At 46.5% G+C, this 26,729-nt stretch overlaps 1 protein-coding gene across 1 annotated transcript; it reads right to left on the bottom strand.

Annotated features, from left to right (window-relative positions):
• Positions 1 to 5,704: 5,704 nt before the first annotated feature.
• On the bottom strand, positions 5,705 to 9,591 carry LOC119354310 (DEAD-box ATP-dependent RNA helicase 32-like). The gene is made up of 8 exons (XM_037621036.1): positions 9,128 to 9,591; positions 8,628 to 8,900; positions 8,212 to 8,535; positions 7,646 to 7,834; positions 7,409 to 7,570; positions 6,605 to 7,068; positions 6,328 to 6,485; positions 5,705 to 6,237 (listed from the first exon to the last, which is right to left on the bottom strand). The coding sequence occupies exons 1-8, from the start codon at positions 9,518 to 9,520 to the stop codon at positions 5,918 to 5,920; spliced, it is 2,283 nt and encodes a 760-aa protein (XP_037476933.1). The 5' UTR covers positions 9,521 to 9,591; the 3' UTR covers positions 5,705 to 5,917.
• Between the last annotated feature and the right edge of the window lie 17,138 nt (positions 9,592 to 26,729).

The following is a 26,729-nucleotide window of genomic DNA, read 5'->3' as shown; positions in this document are numbered from 1 at the left end:
GGGTTAATAGATTAGTCCCAAAAATGATATAAAGTTGCTATAAAATGACTGTAATACATCCAAGAATGATAATATAACATCATGAATACTTCATCAATTATAGATACGTTGGAGACGTATCACATAGCAACAGGTCTCGTATCTTTGATTTCAGACCATGCATGAATCGTGCCATTGTAGCCTCTTCTTGCTCCTCTACCCTTGTGCGAATCAACAATATTTCCATCTCCTTATAATACTCCTCAATACTAGAGTTATCTTGTCGAAGTTGCTCTGCAACGTGTGTACAAGGTTTTAGTGAAGTGATCCAGAACAAAGCGTCTCTTCATGATATTCTTCATTTGATTCCAAGACTCTAGACGTGCTCCCACATGACATAGTTGGTCCCACCATATTAAAGCATAACCCTTGAACTCAATAGATGCAGCACGAACCTTTTCTCCTTGGTGTATTGATGCGGCTTGAAGCTACGTAGGTATTTCCCCAAAGAGGAAGGGATGATGCAGCACAACGACGGTAGGTATTTCCCTCAGTGATAAAACCAGGGTTATTGAACTAGTAGGAGAACCAAGCAACACTACGTAAACAACACCTGCACACAACTAACAAATACTCACAACCCGGCGTGTAAAAGGGGTTGTCAATCCCTTTCGGGTAGCGGTGCTAGAAATTGGCAAACGGACGTGAGAGAGTAGTAAATACTGATAGACCGAACGCCAAATAAAATAAATTGCAACAAGGTATTTTTGTATTTTTGGGTTTAATAGATCTGAAAATAAAAAAAATTAAAATAGATCGCAAAGGCAAATAATATGAGAAAGAGACCCGGGGGCCGTAGGTTTCACTAGTCGCTTCTCTCGAGAAAAATAACAAACGACGGGTGAACGAATTACTGTTGGGTAATTGATAGAACTTCAAATAATCATGACGATATCGAGGGAATGATTATTATATAGGCATCACGTCCAAGATTAGTAGACCGACTCCTACGTGCATCTACTACTATTACTCCACACGTCGACCGCTATCTAGCATGCATCTAGTGTATTAAGTTCATGGAGAAACGGAGTAATGCAATAAGAACGATGACATGATGTAGACAAGATCTATTTATGTAGAAATAGACCCCATTGTTTTATCCTTAGTAGCAACGATACATACGTGTCGGTTCCCCTTCTGTCACTGGGATCAAGCACCGTAAGATCGAACCCATACAAAGCACCTCTTCCCATTGCAAAATAAATAGATCAAGATGGCCAAACAAAACCCAAATATCAGAGAAGAAATACGATGCTATAAGCAATCATGCATATAAGAGACCAAAGAAACTCAAATAACATTCATGGATAAAAAGAGATAGATCTGATCGTAAACTCAAAGTTCATCGGATCCCAACAAACACATGGCAAAAAGAGTTACATCATATGGATCTCCAGGAGACCATTGTATTGAGAATCAAACGAGAGAGAGGAAGTCATCTGGCTACTAACTATAGACCCGAAGGTCTACAAAGAATTACTCACGCATCATCGAAGAGGCACCAATGGAAGTGGTGAACCCCTCCGTGATGGTGTCTAGATTGGATCTAGTGGTTTTGGACTCTACGATGGTTGGAATTGATTTTCGTCAACTCTCCTAGGGTTTTCTGGAATATTGGGATATTTATAGAGCAAAGAGGCGGCCCGGGGAGCACCCGGCGTGGGCACAACCCACCAGGGCGCGCATGGGCCTACAGGCGTGCCCTGGTGGGTTGTGCTTCCCTCGGAGCACCCCGCAGGCGCTTCTCCGGGCCATTGGATGTCTTCTGGTCCAAAAAAATCCACAAAAAGTTTCGCTGCTTTTGGACTCTGTTTGATATTGATTACTTGGGATGTAAAAAAACATGCAAAAACAACAACTGACACTTGGCTATGTCAATAGGTTAGTACCAAAAAATGATATAAATGACTATAAAATGATTATAAAACATCCAAGAATGATAATATAACAGCATGGAACAATCAAAAATTATAGATACGTTGGAGACGTATCATGTATCGCTGTCCATAAAAAATATGATCCACACGCATATCCCACTCCAAATAATCATCTGTGTTATCTTTTCCACTGAGCGACGATATAGAAATTTTTATTCTACCTATACCATCATCCTCATAGTCACTGTGCGCATGTTCATGTCCTCCCACATGGCGTACACCATCTCCATGGTGATTATAAGGACGTCATTTAGGCTCATAATAGCTACCAGGCCCCTCAGACTAATGATCTTTATGCTCACCATGGTTTCGAACATGTTCATATACCCACTACCTAGATAATTGCCTGTGATGACCCAGCGCAACAGACCCATCACTAGGTGGTGATCATGGTCTTAGTCAATGAACAAGCTCGGTCAGATCGGCTGTCTTTTTACCAAGACTTACCTCGACCTTATCGATGCACCTCCCCACTCCATTCAACACATAGTCACAGTTGCCTCCAATCCTAGCATGATAGCTAGTGCAACACTCGAATCACAGATGAGCAAAGGCAGCTCGTCATCTACATCTGCTTCATGTGCACCGTGAACACTTGCATTTGATTTCTGTGAATTCACCATTGCAGTGACTCAAATAGACAAACTCAAGAACTAGAAAAAAATGTATTGTGATCAACCTTTCTCTGATACCACTTGATGAGAACCGACTAGCCGGCGATTCGTTTGTTGGCCCAATCTTTCACGGTACAAGAAAATCAACAACGAACACGATAAACAATCCTCGTGATAGCAGAAATGGATGAAAGGTAGAAAAGCGGCTCTTCGGATCAGGCAATGCACCAGAAGACCAAAGTGCAGAAAAACCAGTGTATAATCAATCACATATCAATCTCACGCCAAGCAACTCTTGGATCCCTCGCGGATTAGCAAGCGAACATATTTGGCGCAACCATAGCGTTGCGTTTTTCTGTATTTGATTCAACTATAAAACTCCAATCCTTCACGTCCTGGTACTCCACACACACAACCAATACAAAAACAATTGCATGGTGTTCTAAATGTGGGTTTGATCTCCTGCTTCTCTGGTTGTGTCGACGGCACCTCAATACAAAAATCGCCAATCTGCAATGTATATGGAATAGCACGACCTATATGATCACATCAGTATTGTTGTTAGACAATGATGAGCCTTCGACCTATGTGGAAGTGATGGTAGTCCCAAATTTAGAGTTATGGCTTGAGGCCATGAGATCCGAGTTAAAGTGCATGGACGACAATCAAGTTTGGAACTTGGTTGATCCGTCAGATGGTGTTAAAACAATTGAGTGCAAATGGATTTTTAAGAAGAAACTGATATGAATGGAAAAGTTTAGATTAATAAAGCTTGACTTGTCATAAAAGGTTTTCCATAAGTTCAAGGAGTTGACCGCAACGAGACTTTCTCGCTGGTAGCGATGCTTTAGTCAGTTTGGATCATTTCAACTATATATATGGATTTTAATTATGAGATATGGCAGATGGATGTCAAAACGGGTTTCCTTAATGGAAATTTAACCCCGAACACGTATATGATACAGCTCGAGGGTTTTGTCAATCCACAGAATGCTAGTAAGGTACGCAAGCTTCAAAGATCCATTTATGGGTTGAAGTAAGCCTCTCGGGGATGGAGCATTTGTTTTGATGTGCTGGTTAAAGGGTTTGACTTCAATTCAAACAATATGAACCTTGTGCTTACAAGAAGTTTAGTGGGAGCTATGTTGTATTTCTAATCTTATATATGGACGACATTATTATTGATTGGGAATGACATTCAAATGCTTGATCTATCAAACACTTGTTGAATAATAGTCTTTCGACGAAGGACTTGGGAGAAGGAGCTTATATTTTTGGAATCAAGATCTATAGAAATATATCGAGCATGCTTATTGGATGAAGCCAGAGTACTTGCATTGACAAGATGTTGAGGTGGTTCAACATGCATGAGGCCAAGAAAACGTTCTTGCCTATGTCTCATGGAATTTGTCATAGCAAGACTCAGAGTTACTTGGATAAGATTTTGCATGCTTCGGCTATCGCGTTAATCATGTATGTTATGTTATGTACTCGTCTGGATGTTTTCTATGCTCGGAGTTTCATGAGCAGATACCCGACTGATCCAGGTGAGAGTTACCGGACAATGATTTAGAATATCCTTAAGTACTTAAGAGGGACTAAGGATATATTCTTGGTCTATGAAAGTGAGAAAGGGATCGGTGCAAAGGTTCACGCCGATGCTAGTTTCCTAGCCGATAAAGATTACTATCGCGTAGTGTTCATTTCCTGAACAAAGGTACAATGAGTTGAAAGAGCTCCAAGCAAGAAACGGTTTTTGATTCTACAACAGGGCCATGGTACATTGCGGCTTATGAAGCTGTGAGAGAAGGTATGATGAGAGGAGGGGACGTTCGGAAACTGATGTGAACTTACGCCGAACCGTAGGAAATGCAAATGGAGTTTAATGTTGTTGACCAATGGCATCGAGAATCAAATTAAGATGCCAAAGTTCATTCACACACGGGCCATTCCCATGCCATACGGCAGAATGAAAGCTCGATCGATCCGAGGGTGGTGTCATATGTCTTACAGCAATAAACAAGACAAGATGGGGCCTCAAACCGGCCTCAAACACTGGCCGAACTGTCTGGTCATTGAGTGATAAAAAAAGTCCAGACAGGCTCCTCATACCGGACCCAAATGTCCGGACTGACCGACACCCCTGATATCCAACTCAAATCTAGGGTGGGTATGAGAAGACCCAGGCGCATCAGTCACATTGGACCAGACAGCCTGACCCCACCATAAATTGCACAAATCCCTCAGATTCACCAAACCCATTGCTCTCTTCCCGTGTTCGTCCACCATTTCCTTCGTTGTCGTCCTCCCTTCCTCCCTCATCCTCGTCGTTGGCCCCCATCTGCCGGCCTAGATGTCGACCAACCCGTCCCACAACGCTGCCACAGAGGCTGCTTCGACGGCAGCCGTGGGTGTCCCATCCTCAACTCCGGCGTGCAAGCGGGAGAACGTCGCCCATAGGAACCGGCGATGGAGGCAGCGGGCGCGAAGGCAAAGATGCAAGTAGAGCAAGTGGCAATGGTCCAGGCAAAGCAGTCGAAGCAGGGGTAAGGATGACAACGAAGCAGGCAAGATGGCGTCTGGCGAGTGATCTGACCAGCAAGTGATCCATCACGCTCGAAGTTGAATTTCATTTTGGCATGACCGGACTGTTGAACTATGATTTATTTTGCTTTGTCACGTTGTTGAATTGCCAAATTTGTGCTCTAGGATCCACATGAATGAATTACATGGATTTGAGGATCTACATTTGAGGTGTGTGGCTATCCGGCAGGCCAAATGAGGGGCCATCCGCGGACATGAGGGGCCAAGCATTGTCCGCGGACGTGCCCACACGCGTATAAGGGGACGGATTTTTCAAGTCCGGTTGTAGATGCTCTGATAAACTAAACAAGGTTCCTAATATTTTATAACAATACAGTAACCAAACACAATAAATACTTTCAATTTTAGCTATTTGTTTGACTATTCATATCTGGTAAATTTTATAAGGTATTTCAAATAGGGAAAAAGTTAGGAACAAATAGAGAAGCATATTTTATAAAGGGCTAGGACCAAATACGGAAGCATATATTTTAAATGGCCGAATTAGCATCAATTAATATGGATAGAAGGGAGGGCCAAATAGGGAAGCATGTTTCTTTTAAAAGGGCCAAATAAGCAAGTCTCCCTTCAATTATATATATCAACTCCCAGGAAACCATACAGTAGCACATCAAAATTTCGTCTCCATTGTGGAGAGTTCACTAACCTACAACCGGCAATCACGCGGTACACACCCAGCATTGTCGCTCAGCACCAACACCCAACACCATCAGACCCGGAAGTTTAGTCGTGCATTTTACCCAGAAGCTTCAGTGCCAGTGCCTCCTGCTGCGCGAGAAGGTCCCCGCCCTTAGCTGCATCGCCACCTTCATCATCGTCGCTGTTGTTGAAGTACTTCTTTTTACCCTTGGAGGACATGTTCTGGTTTCTGTCGGACTCTGAGCCACTGTCGTCAGACACCGCATCTGTTTCCTCCTGTCGCCTGCGCTTCAGTTTCATCTTCTTCTCAAACTTCTTCTCGTGCAAACTCTTCTTGTGCTGGGCCTTGTCCTCCTTGTCATCCTCCTGCATTTCTCTCAGCATCTCTGCATACCTCTGCAGAACTGCAGCAACAAAGTCAAAAATTATGTGAGTTTCAAGCCACATAGTAGTGTAAAACTATAGGTATGAATCATAAAAGAAGCTGAACGAACTTTTATCCTTGTGAATCACGTCTTCTGGGCCCACTTCTTCGGCTAAAGACGCAAGGGGATCAATCGCATTGCCCTCATCGTCGTACTTGACCCTTGTTCCCACAGGCCTGTGCATGTTTATTTTCAGCTTCTTCTTTTTCAAGGGCCTCGCTGCCAGCCTGACAAGACAACAGATTAGCATAACCCACAGAAAATAACACCCAGATCTGAGCCTGGATTATGGAAGTTGGGAGATACAAGGAGCATGCCGTGAGAAAAAAAAGTTAAAGGGACATACTCTTTGATTTTTTCTGGTTCAGTGTCAGGCACTTTGGGAGAAAGGATATCATCTAGTCCATCATAAATATTTGCATCTGTGTTGGGCTTCTTCGGATAAAGGATATCATCGTCAGGTCCATCATCTGCAAGCATATCACGATTGACCTGTGGCTTTATTTCAATGACTTCAGCTTTGTGTTTCATCTGTTTCACATCAATGTCCTTCATATCTTTCTTCGACACATTCTTCTTGTGGCTTACGAAGCGGATTTTAGGGGTAACAGGAAGACCAAGTGAAGAGGCGTATGCAGCAAAACTCTCCGCAGAGAACCTGCTCAGATCGAACACCTCTTTGTCTCCCTGGAGGTACACTGACTTGAGATAGGTCACAAAAGCCCTTTTACCTAGTTGCTGCAGATTGGGAAATTTAACAAGCACTGCTGCTACATTCTGAGATATCTGCTCCAGTTGTTCCACTTTAGGCTATAACAAAGACAATTTGGACAGTAAGTATTAAAAAAAAGGAAGTCCCGCTAGACATGAAAAAATATACTCCCTCCGGAAAGAAATATAAGAGCGTTTAGATCACTCCGTCCGTAAAGAAATATAAGAGCATTTAGATCACTAAAGTAGTGATCTTTTATATTTCTTTACGGAGGGAGTACACCCTAGATAAGCAGCTATGGTAGAACCGCCTCATGTCTAGCCTACTCATTCTAAGAGCTCACCTGAGATGAGATTGAACAAATATTGATCAAACTTGAAAAGATATAGATCAAGCAACAAACTAAGCATTAGATAAACTGATAAGCTTGCTGCTGACCTTGCGAACACTAATAGGTATTTTACTCTCGGTTGCCTTCAATTTTTCCAGCATTCTTTCTTCCTCTGGACACAAGAATATAAGAGATTTCCCTTTCTTGTTGTAACGAGCTGTGCGACCAACTCTGTGGATGTACAGTGCGACGCTTTCTGGACAATCAACCTACAAAGACAACAACTAAGAAGTTACAGTATGAGCGTTTCAAGCAAAATATTAGTTCTTGAGACAAAGATATACCTGTACCACCCAATCCACATTCCCTATATCCAGTCCTCTAGCAAATATATCAGTTGAGAACAGAACCGAAGTACTTTCGCTGAACTCTGCTACTATAGCCTGCTGTACTTCGTATTTCATCCGCCCATGCATACATTTTAGAGGAATACCAGGACGTAGTTTCTTGAAAATTTCATACACAAATTTGACCTGCAAAAGTCCAATATTACATAAATAAGAAACAATAATAACTAACTCTTGAACAATCTGTTTCAAAAATATGCCATGTAATCACCCTTGGTACACTCATACAGTCATCACTGATTTAGGTAGCAAAAATACAAATTAAAATTCCGCAAGAAAAATCCAGATATATTTCACAAATTAATAAAATTAGCAACACACACATTCCTAATATTTTAGTATGACAAGTGATAAATCAAAATGTAAGACACACAGTACCCAAGAAAAGAAAAGAAAATAAACACCACTGCCAATTTCCACAGAAGGTTTATCTATTTTGTTCCTTAACGACATGACTGCTGGAGGGCACATAAAGTACAACTTGTCAACAGATAAAACATTACCTGCTTAACACTTGATAAGAAGACTAGTATTTTTGACTTTAGATGCCTTTTGATGAAACTCCAAAGCATATTCAGTTTCTGTTCAAGAGGCACAATCATGGCACACTGCTCAAGGTTATCTGGGGTAGCCGTGCTAGCCTGCTCATGCACACTAATATATTCAGGATTCTTTAGGCTAACCCTTGCGAGGTCCTTAACTGACTTCGTCTGTGTGGCAGAAAACAGTAAGGTTTGTCTAGCTTTGGGAATTTGAGAAAGGATAATGTCAACTTGGGATTTGAAATTTTTATCAAGTATTTGATCCGCCTCATCAAGCACCAATATCTGTTTCCTACCAAAGAAGACATGATGTTAGATTATCTACATCTCATCATTTGGAATTTGAAATAACCATAAATCAAGTTATGTCTGATAACCTGGAGATTTGAGCAATCGAAGTTTGGAGTCTCATCAAAGTGCTGGACTAACCGTCCAGGAGTGCACACTAAGATATTCAAACTGTTTATGCGTTCTTTTTCTTGCTCGATACCCGTGCGCTTAACGATAGCACCACCACTAAAGTTATGGTGCTTCCCGACTTTCCTGACCACTTCCCAAATTTGACCAGCTAAATCATTAGTGGGAGAGAGAATAATGCAACCCACACCATCCTCTTGACTCCATTTCTCCCGATACAGCTTCTCAATGACCTGCCAATAAGGATTGTGATAAGATGAGCTACCCACGGATTTCTTGGCAGCGGCACTTGACATGACCATATGATGAGCTAAACAGTCAAGATGTAAGAAATGCGTGCTTCCAGAGCACAATTTGCAGAGCTAAAAGATAAAACTATGATGATAATTCACAGTGTATGCGACCATTCTTAATCTGCGTTCCCTACAAGTGGGATTTAAAGAGTAAATTAACAGCTTACTGGGATGACGAAGGCGAGGGTTTTGCCGGACCCGGTCTTGGCCGCGCCGAGGACGTCGTGCCCGCAGAGCGCGTGGGGCAGGGCGGCCCGCTGGATCTCGCTCATCTCCTTGTACCCCGCCTTCCGCAGGGCGTCCTTGGTCTTCTTCGACAGCGGCAGCTCGTCGAACCGCGTGGACGCGCCATAATCCGAGTAGTCCCCAGCCGCCGCCTTAGCCACTACATCTCGTGCCCTTACCCGTGCGTTGGCGGCGGAGGACTCCTCCGAGGGGGGAGGCGGCTTGGTTCCCGGCAGGGGCTTGCCGGCGTCGATCCAGGCCTCAAGGAGGCGGATCTCGTCGCCATCCTTAGCGCGGCTTTGCTTAGCTACAGCGCGGCGCTGCGGCCGTCGCATGGCTCCGGCTGATAGTGCTGGGTTTAGGGTTTTGCGGAAAGTGATGTGGAAGGTTCTAGAAGGCGTGGCGGCTTTCGTTTTAGCACAACACAACTGGTGTTCTTCTTTATAACCCCTAGACCTGGCCATGGCCAGCCCGGCCCGAAAAAGCCCGACCCGACCCGGCCCGACGCTGCTCCTGGGCCGGGCTCGGGCGTAGATTTTGAGACCGGTGGCCTGGCCGGGCCGGGCCCGGGCCCGTCATTTTTGCCGTTTTCTGAAGGGGCCCGGCCCAAGGCCCGAGGCCCGGCGAGCTTTTGCATGTTCGGGCCGGGCTTGGACCCAAAAACTAGGCCCGATGGCTGGGCCGGGCTCGGGCCCAGGTTTTTTGGCTCGGGCTTGGCTAGGCCCGGCCCGAAGCCTGGCCCGGCCCGAGGTTTGGCCAGGTATAATAACCCCATATATAGCGTTATCCTCTAAAGAAGTACGTAAATCAGTCGGGAAGGCGTATTTCCTGGCCGACCAGGCTGGGTACATGTTGTTCCTGGTCTTCGTGGCTCACATAGAGGGAGAGACGGGATGTGTTTTGCTTTCAAATAAAAACACGGGGATGTGTTTTTATTTTGCGAGAGAAAGGCGGAAATATAGTTTTTCTTTTCTTTATGGGAATGCCTTCGGGCTAGCTTTGTTTACAGCTGCTACCATTCTGTGTTCTTCGTTAAGCTTCACATCATCATGACTCACTTTTTTCATGCATACGATCTCTGTATGTTCCTATGCCAATGTCTGAATTGAATCATCGACATATATGGTAACGATGTTATATTAGATGTTATATTATACATAAATGTGTCCCTTAGTACATCGCATCATTTAAAAAGCAGACTCTAGCCATAGGTTAGTCAAATACATAGTCTTACAATAAGCAAACAAAGTTCATAACAAGCAAACGCAAAAGCAAATCTAAAATAGACGTCTTGATAAGCTTCAACGCCACTGGAAAGCATGTCGAGTGGAGGCACGAGACCCTACGTAAATCACTCCTTAGTAATCACCTACAATATGATACATTACAGTTACTAGAGCCAATACTTTGAATGTATTGGCAAGTCCATAGTTCACATGGAATCTTGTTCATCTACGTGCATTTTGGCTGCTGGGGTTCAAGGCTCTATGCAGAAAAATAGTGTTGCCTTATTATTTTAGTAGTGGTCTACTCTAATAGCTAGATATATCACATCACACAGTAATTTTGGGCAGATCGTATCACGTGATCACTCATAAATGCAATTTGAATATGTGGGCTTCCGCACCGCATGGTTGCCCCAAGCCTTTCTCCAGAGACCCTGGGTCCTTCAGTCCTCTGAGATCAGCTCCACACTCCCCGTTGGTTCAACCCATTGCTTTTAAAAGAAGAGGTGATGAGATCAAGACGACAATTCTCAAGTGAGTTGCTCAAAAGTTGTCCGTAACCGGGGACACGGCTAACCATGATCAGTTTTATACACTCTTTAGAGGTTTGTGTGCTTTACCCGTGATTCCCGATCACACCCTTGTGATACTAAACTTCACTTGTGAAGTAGCTAGGTAGATCAAGACGAGACTTTTGGAGGTGGTAGCCCTCTCAGAAATGGCACGCCTAGTCCGACCTATACACCTACATCCGCTGGTCTACTCAGGAGGGTTCCCACAAGTTACTCAGTCCGGTAAGAGCCAATATCATATCACAGTTACACACGGAAGCTACTCAACTTTGAACTCGTACGATCCCTTTTTCGCGTTGTGTGCAAGTGTTAGTTAGTTTGTGTGATGAGGACATCAATATCATTGTTACACCCCACAACCCCTACTGCTACATATACTGGACCAATTACTAGAGCTCGCGCACCCCAATTAAATTATCAGGTACTTTCATTTCTTGGTAATGATTCTAATGTTCATGAGAATATGATGTTGCCTAAATTGGATACATTTGTTTTGCTTACAAATGAAGGGCCTGGCGTGGATAAGAGGGATGAACACTGGAGCAAGACCAAACATGGAGATGATGGCATGCGCAAGGGGAACAAGAACGGAGTTGCAAGTGATGATTTCGGGACTTTGAAACCACCATAAGAGTGCATGAAGCCTTGGACGAAATATACAAGATGACACTTCATAAATTTCGTCGAGAGACTATTCTAGGTGCTGCGTCACCTTATTATTGGGCCAGGCCCATGTAATTTCGAAATACTTAAGTATAGGCTGTTTTTAGAGTCCGTATGTGTGGGGAAACAAGAGTTAGGGTTGGTTTCGGACCCCTCCTCCAAGGGCCACCAAATTCCCCCCTCTTCCTCCATATATACAACTCTTAGGGCGTCGTTTAGACTTTGGGTTTTGTTTAGATTAAAAGTCCACCGTAGCTGCAACTTCGCGTACTTCATTTGTGTTCAACGACCAGACCAAGACGTCACAGAACCCCACCTTGATCAATAAAGCTTTCATCTTATATTCGCAATATCTAGATTGCAATCTCAATTTCTTGTTTTTTCTTTGTTTTGCTCACAGGAAATAGACCCTTGTGGTCAGGTTGATCGTGCTCCGGCGTGGTCAATAACCCTCGGAAGTTGGTTTAGCGATTGCTAAGGCGCGACGTCTTCGCACGTTCATAGTTGGATCTTCAAAGTCGACTCCCACAGAAAACGATAGCTATCTCATCGAAACATCGGGAACCTTCGCATCTATCAAGTGGTATCAGATTTCCAGGTTGCTCGGTGAGATTTTACAGTTCTTCGTAGTTTAGATCGAGTTTGTTTCTTCATACCTATAGTCCACGAAAAAAGCCAAAAAATAGGGTTAGTTCATCCTATCCAAACTAATCTGAGCCATTGCATAAAATTTTCTGTTTTTGCCGCGTTGAATTTGCGGTTGCATCGTCGTATGAAGTTGCTGGTCTTAGCGTCCAGTTCTTTAGAGTTTCGAGTTTTGTTCACAAGTTGTCACGCCGCCGCCGCACCATCATCATCGCCCCTGCCATATACCACCACCGCTTATCCGCTATTTCTTTGAGTCCATATACCATCACCACTCCGAGTCCATATACCACCACCGCTCCGAGTCCATATACCACCACCAATCTGAGTCCATATAACACCATCGATCCGAGTCCATATACCACCACCAATCCGAGTCCACATATACCACCATCATATACCATCACCAGTCCGAGTTCCACCAGATTCATCTCCGCCACCAGTCCGAGTCCAGTATTTGTTCCTTTATTTTTGACTTCTAGATCACGCGATACTACGAGTCATGAACAAGTCGGATTCCCCAACTTCCGTGCCACCCGCAGAAGAAAAATAGTTCCAGTTTCAGAAAAAACTAAGTCTGGAAAATTCTGGCTAGGCAATTTTTAGACCATTTGTAGAATTTTTCGAAAAAAAATTGTCGTGGAGCAAAAAAAGAGGAAAAAAAGTGCAAAAAAGTGAAAAAAAGAAAAAACAAAGTGTGCTCCTCCCTTGTTTACATGCAGCGCCGTGATTTTGTTAGTGTTCTAGGCTCGCGTCTCTAGCACGGTCTAGCCTAGGACCAGCACAGTACCGTCGTTGAGCGTTTATTCAACTTTGCATCTCTGATTTGATTATTGCGGATCCTTTTTGCTACCATATTATAAGCCTTCCCAGCTCCACATACATCTACGTCGTGCGTTTGACTCTCCCTGATAATCGCTCTATCCAAGCTTTGAGAGTTTTGACTACAACGGTTGCCAATCACCACCTGCCGCTTGGTAAGAACTGGTAAGAATTTGAGATTTGCTTGACGGATTTGTGACACACTGCCACTTTCTAGTAGTCTATAGGATCATATTCTTGTGTGTTTCTATTGCTGCTAACCATGGCAGGACCACAAGTCGACGAGATTGACTGGCAGAACATGACGAAGAAGGATTTCAGCAAATGTTGAGTCAATAGGTGGAAGACGTCATGGCCACTTTCGGAAAGGCACTAGAGAGGATTGATGACGTTGAGAAGACAATTGACACCAACTTGGATGCAAAGTTTGATGAAGTACTCGTCTTCCACAACCACCGCCCGCTGCACATGTCGCACCTCTACAACAACAACAACAACAACAACAACAACAACAACATCACCTTCCAAATCAAGCGGGACAAGCACTGCGCGTTCCCCTTGAGCCTGGTTAAAATTCTGGTGCCGCTGTACCTACTGTTGATGCTTCTGTAGCTCCTCCTGCTGCAGAGGTGGAGGACCAGTACGAGGATGAGGTCGATCAAAATCAGAACTACGTGCAACCACCAGCACCACCACCACCAGGTCGTCCCCATGCATATCATTGCAACGGTAGGGCTGCACCACCACCTGAGGTACGAGATCATGACCATCTTCCTAAACTAAAATTGAATATTCAACCATTTGAGGGTAGATATGTTCCTGATATATATCTTACTTGGGAGTTAAAAACTGAACAACGTTTTACATGTTTACAATATCATGAGGAGAGACGTGTTCCTGATGCTATTTGTGCTTTCACTATTTTTGCATGTGTTTGGTGGTCTAAACATTGTAGATTATATCCTATTCCAGCTACTTGGGCTGCTTTGAAAAATACTATGCGTACTCGTTGGGTTTCACCATATTATCAACATGAATTGCTTCAAAAATTGCAGCGTTTGAGACAAGAAAAAAATTCTGTAGAAGAATATTATCAGGAATTACAAACTGGTATGATTAGATGTGGCATTGTTGAGGATAATGAAGCTATGCTTGCACGTTTTATGGGTGGATTAAATAAAGAGATTCAGACCATTCTAGAGTATAAGGAATATAATAATATCACTCGTTTATTCCATCTTGCTTGCAAAGCTGAACGTGAAGTGCAAGATCGATAGGCATTGGCGCAAACTAACTTTTCTACAGGTCGACCTTCATCATGGACACCGCGTGCATCCTCTACTTCCACACGTTCTGCTGCACCGGCGCCTCCGTCAACTGCCACCTCCAACCGTGATACAAGAAAGCAGGCACAACCATCACTATCTACCAAGAGCACACCTTCTTGGCCTGCACAAAGCTCTTCTTCATCCATGGCATCAACAGGGCAAACACATGATATTATTTGTCGTCGTTGCAAGGGTGGAGGTCATTATGCGAGAGAATGCCCATCTAAGCGTGTGATGACTGTTACTGAGGATGGTGGGTATGAGTCCGCTAGTGACTATGATGAGGAGACTTTGGCTCTTATTATAGGTGAAGAACACAGTGCAAATGATTCTGATCATGAGACGCAATACATGGCTGCTGAAGATGCTGACATGTATGAATGTTTAGTTGCTCAATGTGTTTTGAGTGTGCAGGTTACACAAGCTGAGCAAAATCAGAGGCATAATTTGTTTCATACAAAGGGGGTTGTGATGGAACGTTCTGTTCGCGTCATCATAGATGGAGGGAGCTGCAACAACTTGGCTAGCATGGAGATGGTGGAGAAGCTATCTCTCACCACAAGACCATATCCCCATCCTTACTACATCCAATGGTTCAAGAACAACGACAAGGTTAAGGTAACACGTACTGTTCGTGTGCATTTTAGTATCTCTACATATGCTGATTATGTTGATTGTGATGTGGTACCTATGCAAGCATGTTCCTTATTACTTGGTAGACCATGGCAATTTGATAAAAAATCTATACACCATGGTAGAAACAATCAGTATACTCGTGTTCATAAGGATAAAAATATTACTTTGCTTCCTATGACTCCTAATTCCATTTTGAAAGATGATATTAATAGAGGTAATAAAGCAAAATAGGAGAAAAATAAGAGTGAAAATCTGATTGTGGCAAAAGAATTTGAGCAACAAATGAAGCCTGATAATAAATCATCTAGTGTTGCTTCTGAAATTAAATTGAAAAGTGCATATTTACTTTCCACCAAATCTGATATTGATGATCTAGATTTCAGCAAATCTATTTGCTATGCTTTTGTGTGCAAAGAGGCATTATTTTCTTTCGAGGATGTACCTTCCTCTTTGCCTCCTGCTGTTACTAACATTTTGCAGGAGTTCGCTGACATCTTTCCACAAGACGTGCCACCAGGATTACCACCTATTCGAGGGATTAAGCATCAGATTGACTTAATTCCCGGTGCATCGCTATCCAACCGTGCACCATACCGTACCAATCTAGAGGAGACGAAGGAGATTATGCGTCAAGTCCAGGAGCTACTCGACAAAGGTTATATACGTGAATCCCTTAGTCCTTGTGTTGTTCCTATTATTCTAGTGCCAAAAAAGGATGGTACATCGCGTATGTGTGTTGATTGTAGAGGCATTAATAATATTACTATTCGTTATCGTCATCCTATTCCTAGGCTAGATGATATGCTTGATGAATTGAGTGGCTCTACAATATTCTCCAAAGTTGATTTGCGTAGTGGATACCATCAAATTCGTATGAAATTGGGGGATGAATGGAAAACAACATTTAAAACTAAGTTTGGATTATATGAGTGGTTAGTCATGCCTTTTGGGTTAACTAATGAACCCAGTACTTTCATGAGATTAATGAATGAAGTTTTATGTGCTTTCATTGGACGATTTGTGGTGGTCTATTTTGATGATATACTGATTTATAGCAGATCTTTGGAGGAACATTTACGTGTTGTTTTTATTGCTCTACGTGATGCACGTTTGTTTGGTAACCTTGGGAAGTGCACCTTCTGCACCGACCGAGTATCTTTTCTTGGCTATGTTGTTACTCCGCAGGGAACTGAAGTTGATAAAGCCAAGTGTCGGTGTCAAAACCAGCGGATCTCGGGTAGGGGGTCCCGAACTGTGCGTCTAGGCGGATGGTAACAGGAGGCAGGGGACATGATGTTTTACCCAGGTTCGGGCCCTCTTGATGGAGGTAAAACCCTACCCGAGATCTGCCGGTTTTGACACCGACATTGGTGCTTTCATTGAGAGTTCCTCTGTGTCGTCACTTTTAGGCCTGATGGCTTCTCCGATCATCAACAGCGATGCGATCCAGGGTGAGACCTTTCTCCTCGTACAGATCTTCGTATTCGGCGGCTTTGCACTGCGGGCCAATTCGCTTGGTCATCTGGAGCAGATCGAAAGCTACGCCACTAGCCATCAGGTCAGATTTGGAAGTTTGAACTACACGACCGACTTCCGCGAAGACTTGATCTTCGACGGATTCGAGCCGCAACCGAGCGCGCCGCACTGTCACGATGGGCATGATCTAGCTCTGCCGCCGAACGGTGCCCTGGAGGCCGCACCCGCATCAGCTCCGACCCTTAATTCAGAGCCAACTGCGCCAATCGAGGATGGGTGGTTGGACACCGCCTCGGGGGCTGCAATCTCTACGGCGATCGAGCCGAACACCAGCCCTATTCTCTGCGAAGCCCGTGACTCCAAGGAGCCGGACTCCTCTCCAGACTCCGAGCCCTCTGCGCCCCTACCGATCGAACCCGATTGGGCGCCAATCATGGAGTTCACCGCCGTGGACATCTTTCAGCACTCGCCCTTCGGCGATATTCTGAATTCACTAAAGTCTCTCTCTTTATCAGGAGAGCCCTGGCTGGTCTATGGTCAGCAAGGTTGGGATGCGGATGATGAAGAAATTCAAAGCCCACCCACCACCCACTTCGTAGCCATTGTCGATGATTTAACCGACATGCTCGACTTTGACTCCGAAGACATCGACGGTATGGATGCCGATGCAGGAGACGATCAAGAACCCGCGCTTATAGGGCACTGGAAAGCCACCTTGTCATATGATATATACATGGTGGACACCCCAAAAGAAGGCAATGGCGATGGAACAGCGGAGGATGGCCCCTCCAAGAAGCAGGCTAAGCGCCGGCGTCAGCGACGCCGCTCTAAATCCCGCCATAGCAAAAACGGTGATTCCGGCACGAGAGATAATAACACCCCGGACAGTGCCGAAGACAACCACCTCCAGCAAGATTCAGCACAGGAGGATGGAGAAGCCAGCCCTCATGAGAGAGCGGCAAACAGAGAGGCCGAGGACGATAATTATATGCCTCCCTCCGAAGACGAGGCAAGCCTCAACGACGACGAATTTGTCGTGCCGGAGGATCCCGTCGAACAAGAGCGTTTCAAATGCAGGCTTATGGCCACGGCGAGCAGCCTCAAGAAAAAACAACAACAGCTTAGAGCTGATCAAGATTTGCTAGCCGACAGATGGACTGAAGTCCTTACGCCCGAAGAATATGAACTCGAACGCCCCTCCAAGAGCTACCCAAAGTGCAGGTTGCTACCCCGATTAGAGGAGGAAGCACCTAAACCTACATCACCAGCGCATGATGCGGCCGACCGGCCACCCCGTGGCCGCGACGGAGAGGCCTCTTGGCCCTCCACTCAAGCCGCACCCCGGCGCCGCTCAAAAAATACCAAGGCACGAGAAAATGCACCAGACCTGCGAGATACATTGGAGGACAAGGCAAGGCAAACAAGATCGATCTACGGATCGCGTGGGTGCCCCACGGCACGAGACGGTAATCGTCACTCCGGATACAGTAAATCCGGCCGGGCCGAACACAGTAGACAAAGCTCGTTTGAGCTGCGTCGTGATATAGCCCAATACAGAGGCGCCGCACACCCACTATGCTTCACAGACGAAGTAATGGATCATCAAATCCCCGAGGGTTTCAAACCCGTGAACATCGAATCATACGATGGCACAATAGATCCTGCGGTATGGATCAAGGACTATCTCCTTCATATCCACATGGCTCGCAGTGATGACCTACACACCATCAAATACCTCCCACTCAAGCTTAAAGGACCAGCTCGGCATTGGCTCAACAGCTTGCCAGCAGAATCAATTGGTGTTGGGAGGACTTGGAAACCGCATTCCTCGAAAATTTCCAGGGCACTTATGTGCGACCACCAGACGCCGATGACCTTAGCCACATAATTCAGCAGCCAGAGGAATCGGCCAGACAATTCTGGACACGGTTCCTAACCAAGAAAAATCAAATCATCGACTGTCCGGACACAGAGGCCCTAGCAGCCTTCAAGCATAACATCCGCGACGAGTGGCTTGCACGACACCTAGGACAGGAAAAGCCGAAATCTATGGCAGCCCTCATGACACTTATGACCCGCTTTTGCGTGGGAGAAGATAGCTGGCTAGCTCGCAGCAATAACATGACCAAGAGCCCTGGTAATTCGGATACCAAGGACAACAGTGGCAGGTCGCGTCGCAACAAGCAAAAGCGCCGCATTAACGGCGACAATGCTGAGGATACGACAGTTAATGCCGGATTCAGAGGCTCTAAACCCGGTCAACGAAAAAAGCCATTCAAAAGAAATACTCCGGGCCCGTCCAGTTTGGACCAAATACTCGACCGCTCATGCCAGATACATGGCACCCCCGAAAAACTAGCCAATCACACCAACAGGGATTGTTGGGTGTTCAAGCAAGCAAGCAAGTTAAATGCCGAAAGCAGAGACAAGGGGCTGCATAGCGATGACGAGGAGGAGCCCCGGCCGCTGAACAACAGTGGACAGAAAGGTTTTCCCCCACAAGTGCGGATGGTGAACATGATATACGCAACCCACGTCCCCAAGAGGGAGCGGAAGCGTGTGCTAAGGGACGTATACGCGATGGAGCCAGTCGCCCCAAAGTTCAACCCATGGTCTTCCTGCCTGATCACTTTTGATCGAAGGGACCACCCCACTAGCATCCGTCATGGCGGATTCGCCGCATTGGTTCTAGACCCAATTATTGATGGATTTCACCTCACTAGAGTCCTTATGGACGGCGGCAGCAGCCTGAACCTGCTTTACCAGGATACAATGCGGAAAATGGGCATCGAACCCTCGAGGATTAAACCCACTAAAACGACATTTAAAGGCGCCATACCAGGTGTAGAGGCCAACTGTACAGGCTCAGTTACACTTGAAGTGATCTTAGGATCTCTGGATAATTTCCGAAGCGATGAGTTAATCTTCGACATAGTCCCGTTCCGCAGTGGCTATCATGCACTGCTCGGGCGAACCGCATTTGCCAAGTTCAATGCGGTGCCGCACTACGCATACCTCAAGCTCAAGATGCCAGGCCCTCGAGGAGTCATCACGGTCAATGGAAACACCAAACGCTCTCTCCGAACGGAGGAGCATACGGCGGCTATCGCAGCGGAAGTATAAAGCAGCCTCTCAAGGCAATTCTCCAGTCCGTCCATTAAACGTTTGGACACCGTCAAGCGCGCCCGGAGTAACCTACAACAAGACCACCTGGCATGTTCCGAGCAAGCGTAGCAATGCGGCCCCAACCCCAGCCCTCGCGAACTTGCGAAACCAGTGTTGCGCGTACATAACTACACTATGGAAATACCATGGGCACAGGGGGAGGGGCACCATCACGGCACGCCCAAAATGCGGCGTAAACCGCACTAGGGGCTGCCGATTTCTTAATTTTCTCTTATTTTCAGGACTCCATTCTTCGAAAGGCTTGTCCGGTAGTACAATTGCCGCAAAAATGATATAACAACCAGGGGAGCAGAAAGCTACACCGCACTATAGAACTCTGAGGTGGTCTCTATAACGAGCAGTATACCTGTTTCACATACCATTCCGCAGCTCACCCCTGGAAATGACATGTTAAATAGTCCCATCTTTTGCTTATTGCACTATTTGTATCGTTCTGCTTTGATCGCAGCTTTTTTAAATAAACAATGCATAGCTTCCGTCTATTATTGCATTACTCTTTTTTTACGAATATATGTTCATTAATGACATGTTGCACCCGTACACTTTGGTACGGCCAATACGCCAGGGGCTTAAGTACCCCACAATACGGTGTGAGAAGTCCGAACACTTTCACAAGTGCGACACCCCGAACTTATAGCATTATATGCATCGGCTCCGAATCATGTCTTGGGTCAATAGTTGGGTTTGCCCGGCTCCTATGTTTTGGTACCTTACATTCCGTTATATCGTCTAAGGTAGCACTAGAAGAACTACTGCGATTGTGCCCCAGTTGAGCTGGGCTAAGCACCTCAGTAGAGAAAGCTAAAACTGACCGTCATGATGAGGCGAGAGCTGGTCGCTGTTCGAGAGGTTTTCGAGTCCCTAAAGACTTATGCCGCTTAGAGCGAGGAGTCGGCTTTGTCTGGCCTAGGCGTGGATAGCGCCCCGAACTCGGTCTTCCGAACACTAGGGGCTTCGTCGAAATTTAAAATTATAGAATTCTATGCCTAAGTGAGAGTGTTCAAGCATTATAGTCCGATTGCCTTGTTCGTTGTGTTGAGCGCCTCCCTCGAAGGACCCAAGAATGGGAAAAAGAGCGCTCATGTTTATCCCGAACACCCCAGCACTCGTGGCATGGGGGCAGAAGCTGACGACTCGCCATCTCTCAAATTTGATAAACGGCTGCACAAAAGGTAATATTTTAAATTCAAAAGCATTGCTTAGCGCATATGAACAAGTTTTCAGCGTACAGGATCACAAATGCGAGTTTACTCAAAAATTACATCTTTGGAGCATTCATCCGCTATAAGGCGGGCACCCTTCAGGACGCCCTCATAATACGCTTCCGGGACGCGATGCTCCTTGCCCAACGGTGGCTCGTCCTTCACCAGCTTCTCCGCATCCATCTTTCCCCAGTGCACTTTAGCATGGGCAAGCGCCCTATGGGCACCTTCGATGCAGACGGAGTGCTTGATTACTTCAAGCCATGGACAAGCATCCACCAGCCGTCTCACCAGCCCGAAGTAGCTCCCAGGTAGAGCCTCTCCAGGCCAAAGCCGAACGATGAGGCCCTTTATGGCCTGTTCGGCCACCTTGTGGAGCTCGACCATTTGCTTTAGCTGGTCGCTCAAAGGCACCAGGTGTCCGGCCTCAGCATACTGAGACCAGAACACCTTCTCCGTCAAGCTCCCCTCCTCGGATCGGTAGTAGGCGGCGGCATCGGACGCACTGCGGGGCAAATCTGCGAATGCTCCTGGAGAACTCCGGACTCGGGTAAGTAACAAGTAATTCACTTTCACGTGCTTGCTTTGCATAATGAATGCCTTACCCGCCGCTATCTTCTTCATCGCTTCAATTTTCTTGGAGGGCTTTCTGGGCTTCGGCCTTGGCGGACTTCGCGCTTTTGAGGGCTGCCGCAAGCTCGGACGCTTGCGTCTTTGAGTCAAGCTCCAAACTCTCGTGTTTTTTCACGAGAGCCTGGAGCTCTTTCTGCACCTCCTCCACCCGCGCCTCCTGCTTCCCTCTCTCTGTGCGCTCCGCGGCCGCTCTGTTTTTGGCCTCGGACAACGCTTTCTTAAGGGTTGCCACCTCGGTCGTGGCCCCTATAATAGCACGTTGATCCTGTCATTTTTTGCAACCACATCTTCTCTATATACTTGTGCAAGGTATTACTTACCTTCCCTCTCCTCGAGTTGCCTCTTGGCATGGCCGAGCTCGTTCTCGGACCGCGCGAGGTTTTGCTTCAGCGTATCCACCTCCGTAGTCAATGCGGCGGAGGCCAGCAACGAAGCCTGCATACGCATATTGACTTGATTATGTTAGACTCCTGTGAATGTTATTAGATCCTCTATTCGGCTTTTTTTCGAATGCCGAACAGAGCATCATGGGATACTGTCTATGCGGTAATATTTTTACATATTCTTTACTTACCTCAAAGCCTGTTAGAAGGCTGGCACAGGCTTCAGTCAGTCCGCTCTTGGCGGACTGAACCTTCTGGATCACCGCACTCATAATAGTGCGGTGCTCCTCATCGATGGAGGCACCGTTAAGCACCTCCAGCAAATTGTCTAATGCCTCCGGTTGGACGGAGGTCACCGGCTCGGTAGGCTTGCTCCTCTTGGAAGGAGGCTGCCTACCGGAGTCCGGAACCGTTGAAGGTTCCGGCGCGGTGTCCGGCTCAAGGACGGACTTGGAGCCCTTGGGGGTTTTATCCCCTTTGCGCCTGGAGTCCGGGAGGTCGCCTTGCGGCGCCTCCAGTACCACCTCCTCCTGGCTTGGAACCTGTTGGGACAGCACCTCGGCGTCGTCTGTAGGGTGGGGGGAGGTAGCCGTCGGAAGCGAATGCACATCCGACGAATCCAGGGAACCGCTCGACGACACATCGAGCCGTTGGGTGGACTGCATAAACATGTTCGACATAAGGAAAAGTTGTGCAATGGAGGAATACTATGAATCACTCTGGTATCCGGATACTTACGATTTTGCCAGGGGCTTGGCCTTGAGCAGCCACTCCTCTTCGCCGTCATTGGCGTTGATGGAGTAGTCCGGAGGAAGGGTTTTCCCCTTCTTGGACCCTTCGGCCTCCCCAGTTGGGGCGGCCTTCCTTTTCTTCCCTCCCCCCCGTGGGAGGGGGAGAGGTCTCTTCTTCCTCCTCCTCGTCCTCACGGGAGGAGTGCGCCTCGGAGTCGTCGGATGATGAATCCGACACCTCCAGGCGCCGGGCACTCTTTCGAGTCCCCATGGCCGCCTTCTTGGCCTTCTTCTCCGGCACCACATAGGGTGCCGAAACCAGCAGCTTCGCCAAGCGAGCGTCCGCTGGGCCTTCGGGCAAAGGAGCCGGACAGTTGATCTGTCCGGACGTCTCCTGCCAATCCTGTCAAAGGTAAGGGAGCTTAGATCCCGCATGGAGTCAAACTATGAAAAACTAAAAGGTAAAAACAACTTACCAAACTAGCGTGATGCTGCGTGCTGAATCCGCGATCCTCGGTAGCGGATGCGGGGGCCTCGGCGCCCTTGAAAAGCACCTTCCAGGCATCTTTGTACGTCATGTCGAAGAGCCTGCTCAGAGTTCGGTGCTGCGCCGGGTCGAACTCCCACAGGTTGAAAGCCCGTTGTTGACACGGGAGGATCCGGCGGATGAGCATAACCTAGACTACATTGACAAGTTTGAGCTTCTTGTCCACCAGGGTTTGGACGCATTTTTGGAGTCCGGTCAGCTCTCCTTTTTTACCCCACGTTAGGCCCGTCTCTTTCCAGGAGGTGAGCCGCGTAGGGGGTCTGGATCGGAACTCGGGGGCTGCGACCCATTCAGGGTCGCGCGGCTCGGTGATGTAAAACCACCCCGATTGCCACCCCTTTAGGGACCCCACGAAGGAGCTCTCGAGCCATAGGACGTTGAGCATCTTGCTCACCATGGCGCCTCCGCATTCCGCCTGGTTGCCGTGCACCACCTTTGGCTTGACATTGAAAGTCTTGAGCCATAGGCCGAAATGGGGACGGATGCAGAGGAAAGCCTCACACACAACGATAAACGTCGAGATGTTGAGGACAAAGTTTGGGGCCAGATCGTGGAAATCCAGGCCATAGTAGAACATGAGCCCCCGGATAAATGGGTGGAGAGGGAAGCCCAGTCCGCGAAGGAAATGGGGGAGGAACACCACCCTCTCATGGGGCCTATGGGTGGGGATGAGCTGCCCCTCTTCGGGAAGCCGGTGTGCAATGTCGTTAGACAAGTATCCGGCCTTCCTCAGTTTTTTGATGTGTCCCTCCGTGACGGAGGAGACCATCCACTTGCCTCCCGCTCCGGACATGGCTGGAGAAGGTTGAGGTGGGGTGTGCGGACTTGGGCGCTGGAGCTCGAGTGCGCGGAAATGGATAGGCAAAGGAGGAAGAAGGCGTGGATGAAAAGGTGGATCCTTATCCCCTTATATGGGCGAACGTGACTATGCGTCCCCACCAGCCTGGTAAAACTCGCTTATCTCCCCAGCGCCGTAATCAATGGTGCGGTTGGGTTACCCATGCCGTATTGATGAGAATCCCGGAATAAGGGGACACGATCTCTGCTTTGACAAGACGTGCCAAGGAAACTGCCTCGCTAAACGTGCTGAGGTGGGACAGTAAAATGATTCGAATAAAGACTTGGCCGTGGTGTGATGTCACGCTACGGAATACGTCAGCAGATTAGATTTGTGTAAATATTATTCTCTCTATGGCAATATGTGGAAACTTATTTTGCAGAGCCGGACACTACCTTCGTGTTCAAAATCTTCTATGAAGTACTTGGAGGAGGAACCCGCCTTGCAATGCCGAAGACAATCTACGCGCCGGACTCGTTGTCATTGAAGCCTGGTTCAGGGGCTACTAAGGGAGTCCTGGATTAGGGGGTGTCCGGATAGCCGGACTATACCTTCGGCCGGACTCCTGGACTATGAAGATACAAGATTGAAGACTTCGTCCCGTGTCCGGAAGGGACTTTCCTTGGCGTGGAAGGCAAGCTTGGCGATACGGATATGTAGATCTCCTACCATTGTAACCGACTCTGTGTAACCCTAGCCCTCTCCGGTGTCTATATAAACCGAAGGGTTTTAGTCCGTAGGAATATACAATCAAAACATAGGCTAGCTTCTAGGGTTTAGCCTCTCTGATCTCGTGGTAGATCTACTCTTGTACTACCCATATCATCAATATTAATCAAGTAGGACGTAGGGTTTTACCTCCATCAAGAGGGCCCGAACCTGGGTAAAACATCGTGTCCCCTGCCTCCTATTACCATCCGCCTAGACGCACAGTTCGAGACCCCCTACCCGAGATCCATCGGTTTTGACACCGACACCAAGATTGAAGCTATTGAGAGTTGGCCGCAGCCCAAAACGGTCACACAAGTGAGGAGTTTTCTTGGCCTCGCTGGATTCTATAGGCGTTTTGTGAGAGATTTCAACACCATTGCTGCACCTCTCAATGAGCTTACAAAGAAGGATGTGCCTTTTGTTTGAGGTACCGCATAGGAAGAAGCCTTCACGGTATTGAAAGATAAGTTGACACATGCTCCTTTACTCCAACTTCCTGATTTTAATAAGACTTTTGAGCTTGAATGTGATGCTAGTGGAATTGGATTAGGAGGTGTGTTATTACAAGATGGCAAACCTGTTGCATACTTTTCTGAAAAATTGACTGGGCCTAGTCTGAATTATTCTACTTATGATAAAGAATTATATGCTCTTGTTCGGACTTTAAAAACATGGCAACATTATTTATGGCCCGAAGAATTTCTTATACATTCTGATCATGAATCTTTGAAACATATTAAAAGTCAAGCTAAACTGAATCGTAGACATGCTAAATGGGTTGAATTCATTGAGACTTTCCCTTATGTCATTAAACACAAGAAGGGTAAAGAAAATGTTATTGCTGGCGCATTGTCTCGTCGCTATACTATGCTTTCACAAATTGACTTCAAAATATTTGGTTTGGAGACCATCAAAGATCAATATGTGCATGATGCTGATTTTAAAGATGTAATGCAGAATTGTAAAGAAGGGGGAACGTGGAACAAGTTCGTCATTAATGATGGATTTGTGTTTCGTGCTAACAAGCTATGCATTCCAGCGAGCTTCGTTTGTCTTTTGTTGTTGTAGGAGGCGCATGGAGGAGGATTAATGGGACACTTTGGCGTGAAGAAGACGGAGGATATACTTGCTACACATTTCTTTTGGCCAAAGATGAGACGGGATGTTGAGCGTTTTGTTGCTCGCTGCACTACATGTCAAAAAGCTAAGTCACGACTAAATCCTCATGGTTTATATATGCCTTTGCCTGTACCTAGTGTTCCTTGGGAGGATATATCTATGGACTTTGTTGTAGGTTTACCTCGAACAAAGAAGGGGAGGGATAGCATATTTGTTGTCGTGGATAGGTTCTCGAAAATGGCACACTTTATACCATGTCATAAAAGTGATGATGATGTTAATGTTGCTGATTTGTTCTTTCGAGAAATTATTCGCATGCATGGTGTGCCAAATACCACTACAAAAAAAGACACATCCGTGACATTTTGGGCCGAACGAATTTTTTTTCTGTCATACATATGACACTTCTATGACGATAATTGTGACAAAACCCGGTATCATCATAGATGTGGTGGGCTCCTACTTCTATGACAAAAAATCATGATAGAAAATGGGCTTTTCGTCCTGGGCGGGCCGGAGACGCAGCTGCATGACATTCTTTGGGCCGTCCATGACGGGAAAAACCGTGGTAGAAGCGAGGGCGAGGAAAATTTCGGGGAGTTCCCGGTTACGGTGGGAGGTCGGGGGCCGAGCGATGCGCGTTTCTCTTATACACGTATGCGCGTGTGTGCGAGGCGTGGTTCTAATTGAACCCGAGCGAGGCGTTTGGCTCTAACTAAACCCGAGCGATTGCACTGCAGGCTACACGTTACTGAACTCGAGCGGTCGATCGATGGCTGTTAACTGAACCCGATCGAGCGATTCCTTCGCTACTGCTGCTAACTGA

Source organism: Triticum dicoccoides, chromosome 2A (assembly GCF_002162155.2).
Source record: "Triticum dicoccoides isolate Atlit2015 ecotype Zavitan chromosome 2A, WEW_v2.0, whole genome shotgun sequence".
NCBI classification, from domain to species: Eukaryota; Viridiplantae; Streptophyta; class Magnoliopsida; order Poales; family Poaceae; genus Triticum; species Triticum dicoccoides.
Note: the sequence above shows the minus strand (reverse complement) of the source record. Positions and strands in the feature narration are given on the sequence as shown.

Bases quoted from the DNA above. Each gene is read 5' to 3' on its own strand.
- LOC119354310 (XM_037621036.1), bottom strand. From the start codon at position 9,520: ATGCGACGGCCGCAGCGCCGCGCTGTAGCTAAGCAAAGCCGCGCTAAG. The intron at 8,536-8,627 runs GTTATCAGACAT...GGTAGGAAACAG, and splicing joins TCGATTGCTCAAATCTCCAG to ATATTGGTGCTTGATGAGGC. The intron at 6,238-6,327 runs GTTCGTTCAGCT...TTGTTGCTGCAG, and splicing joins CGTGATTCACAAGGATAAAA to TTCTGCAGAGGTATGCAGAG.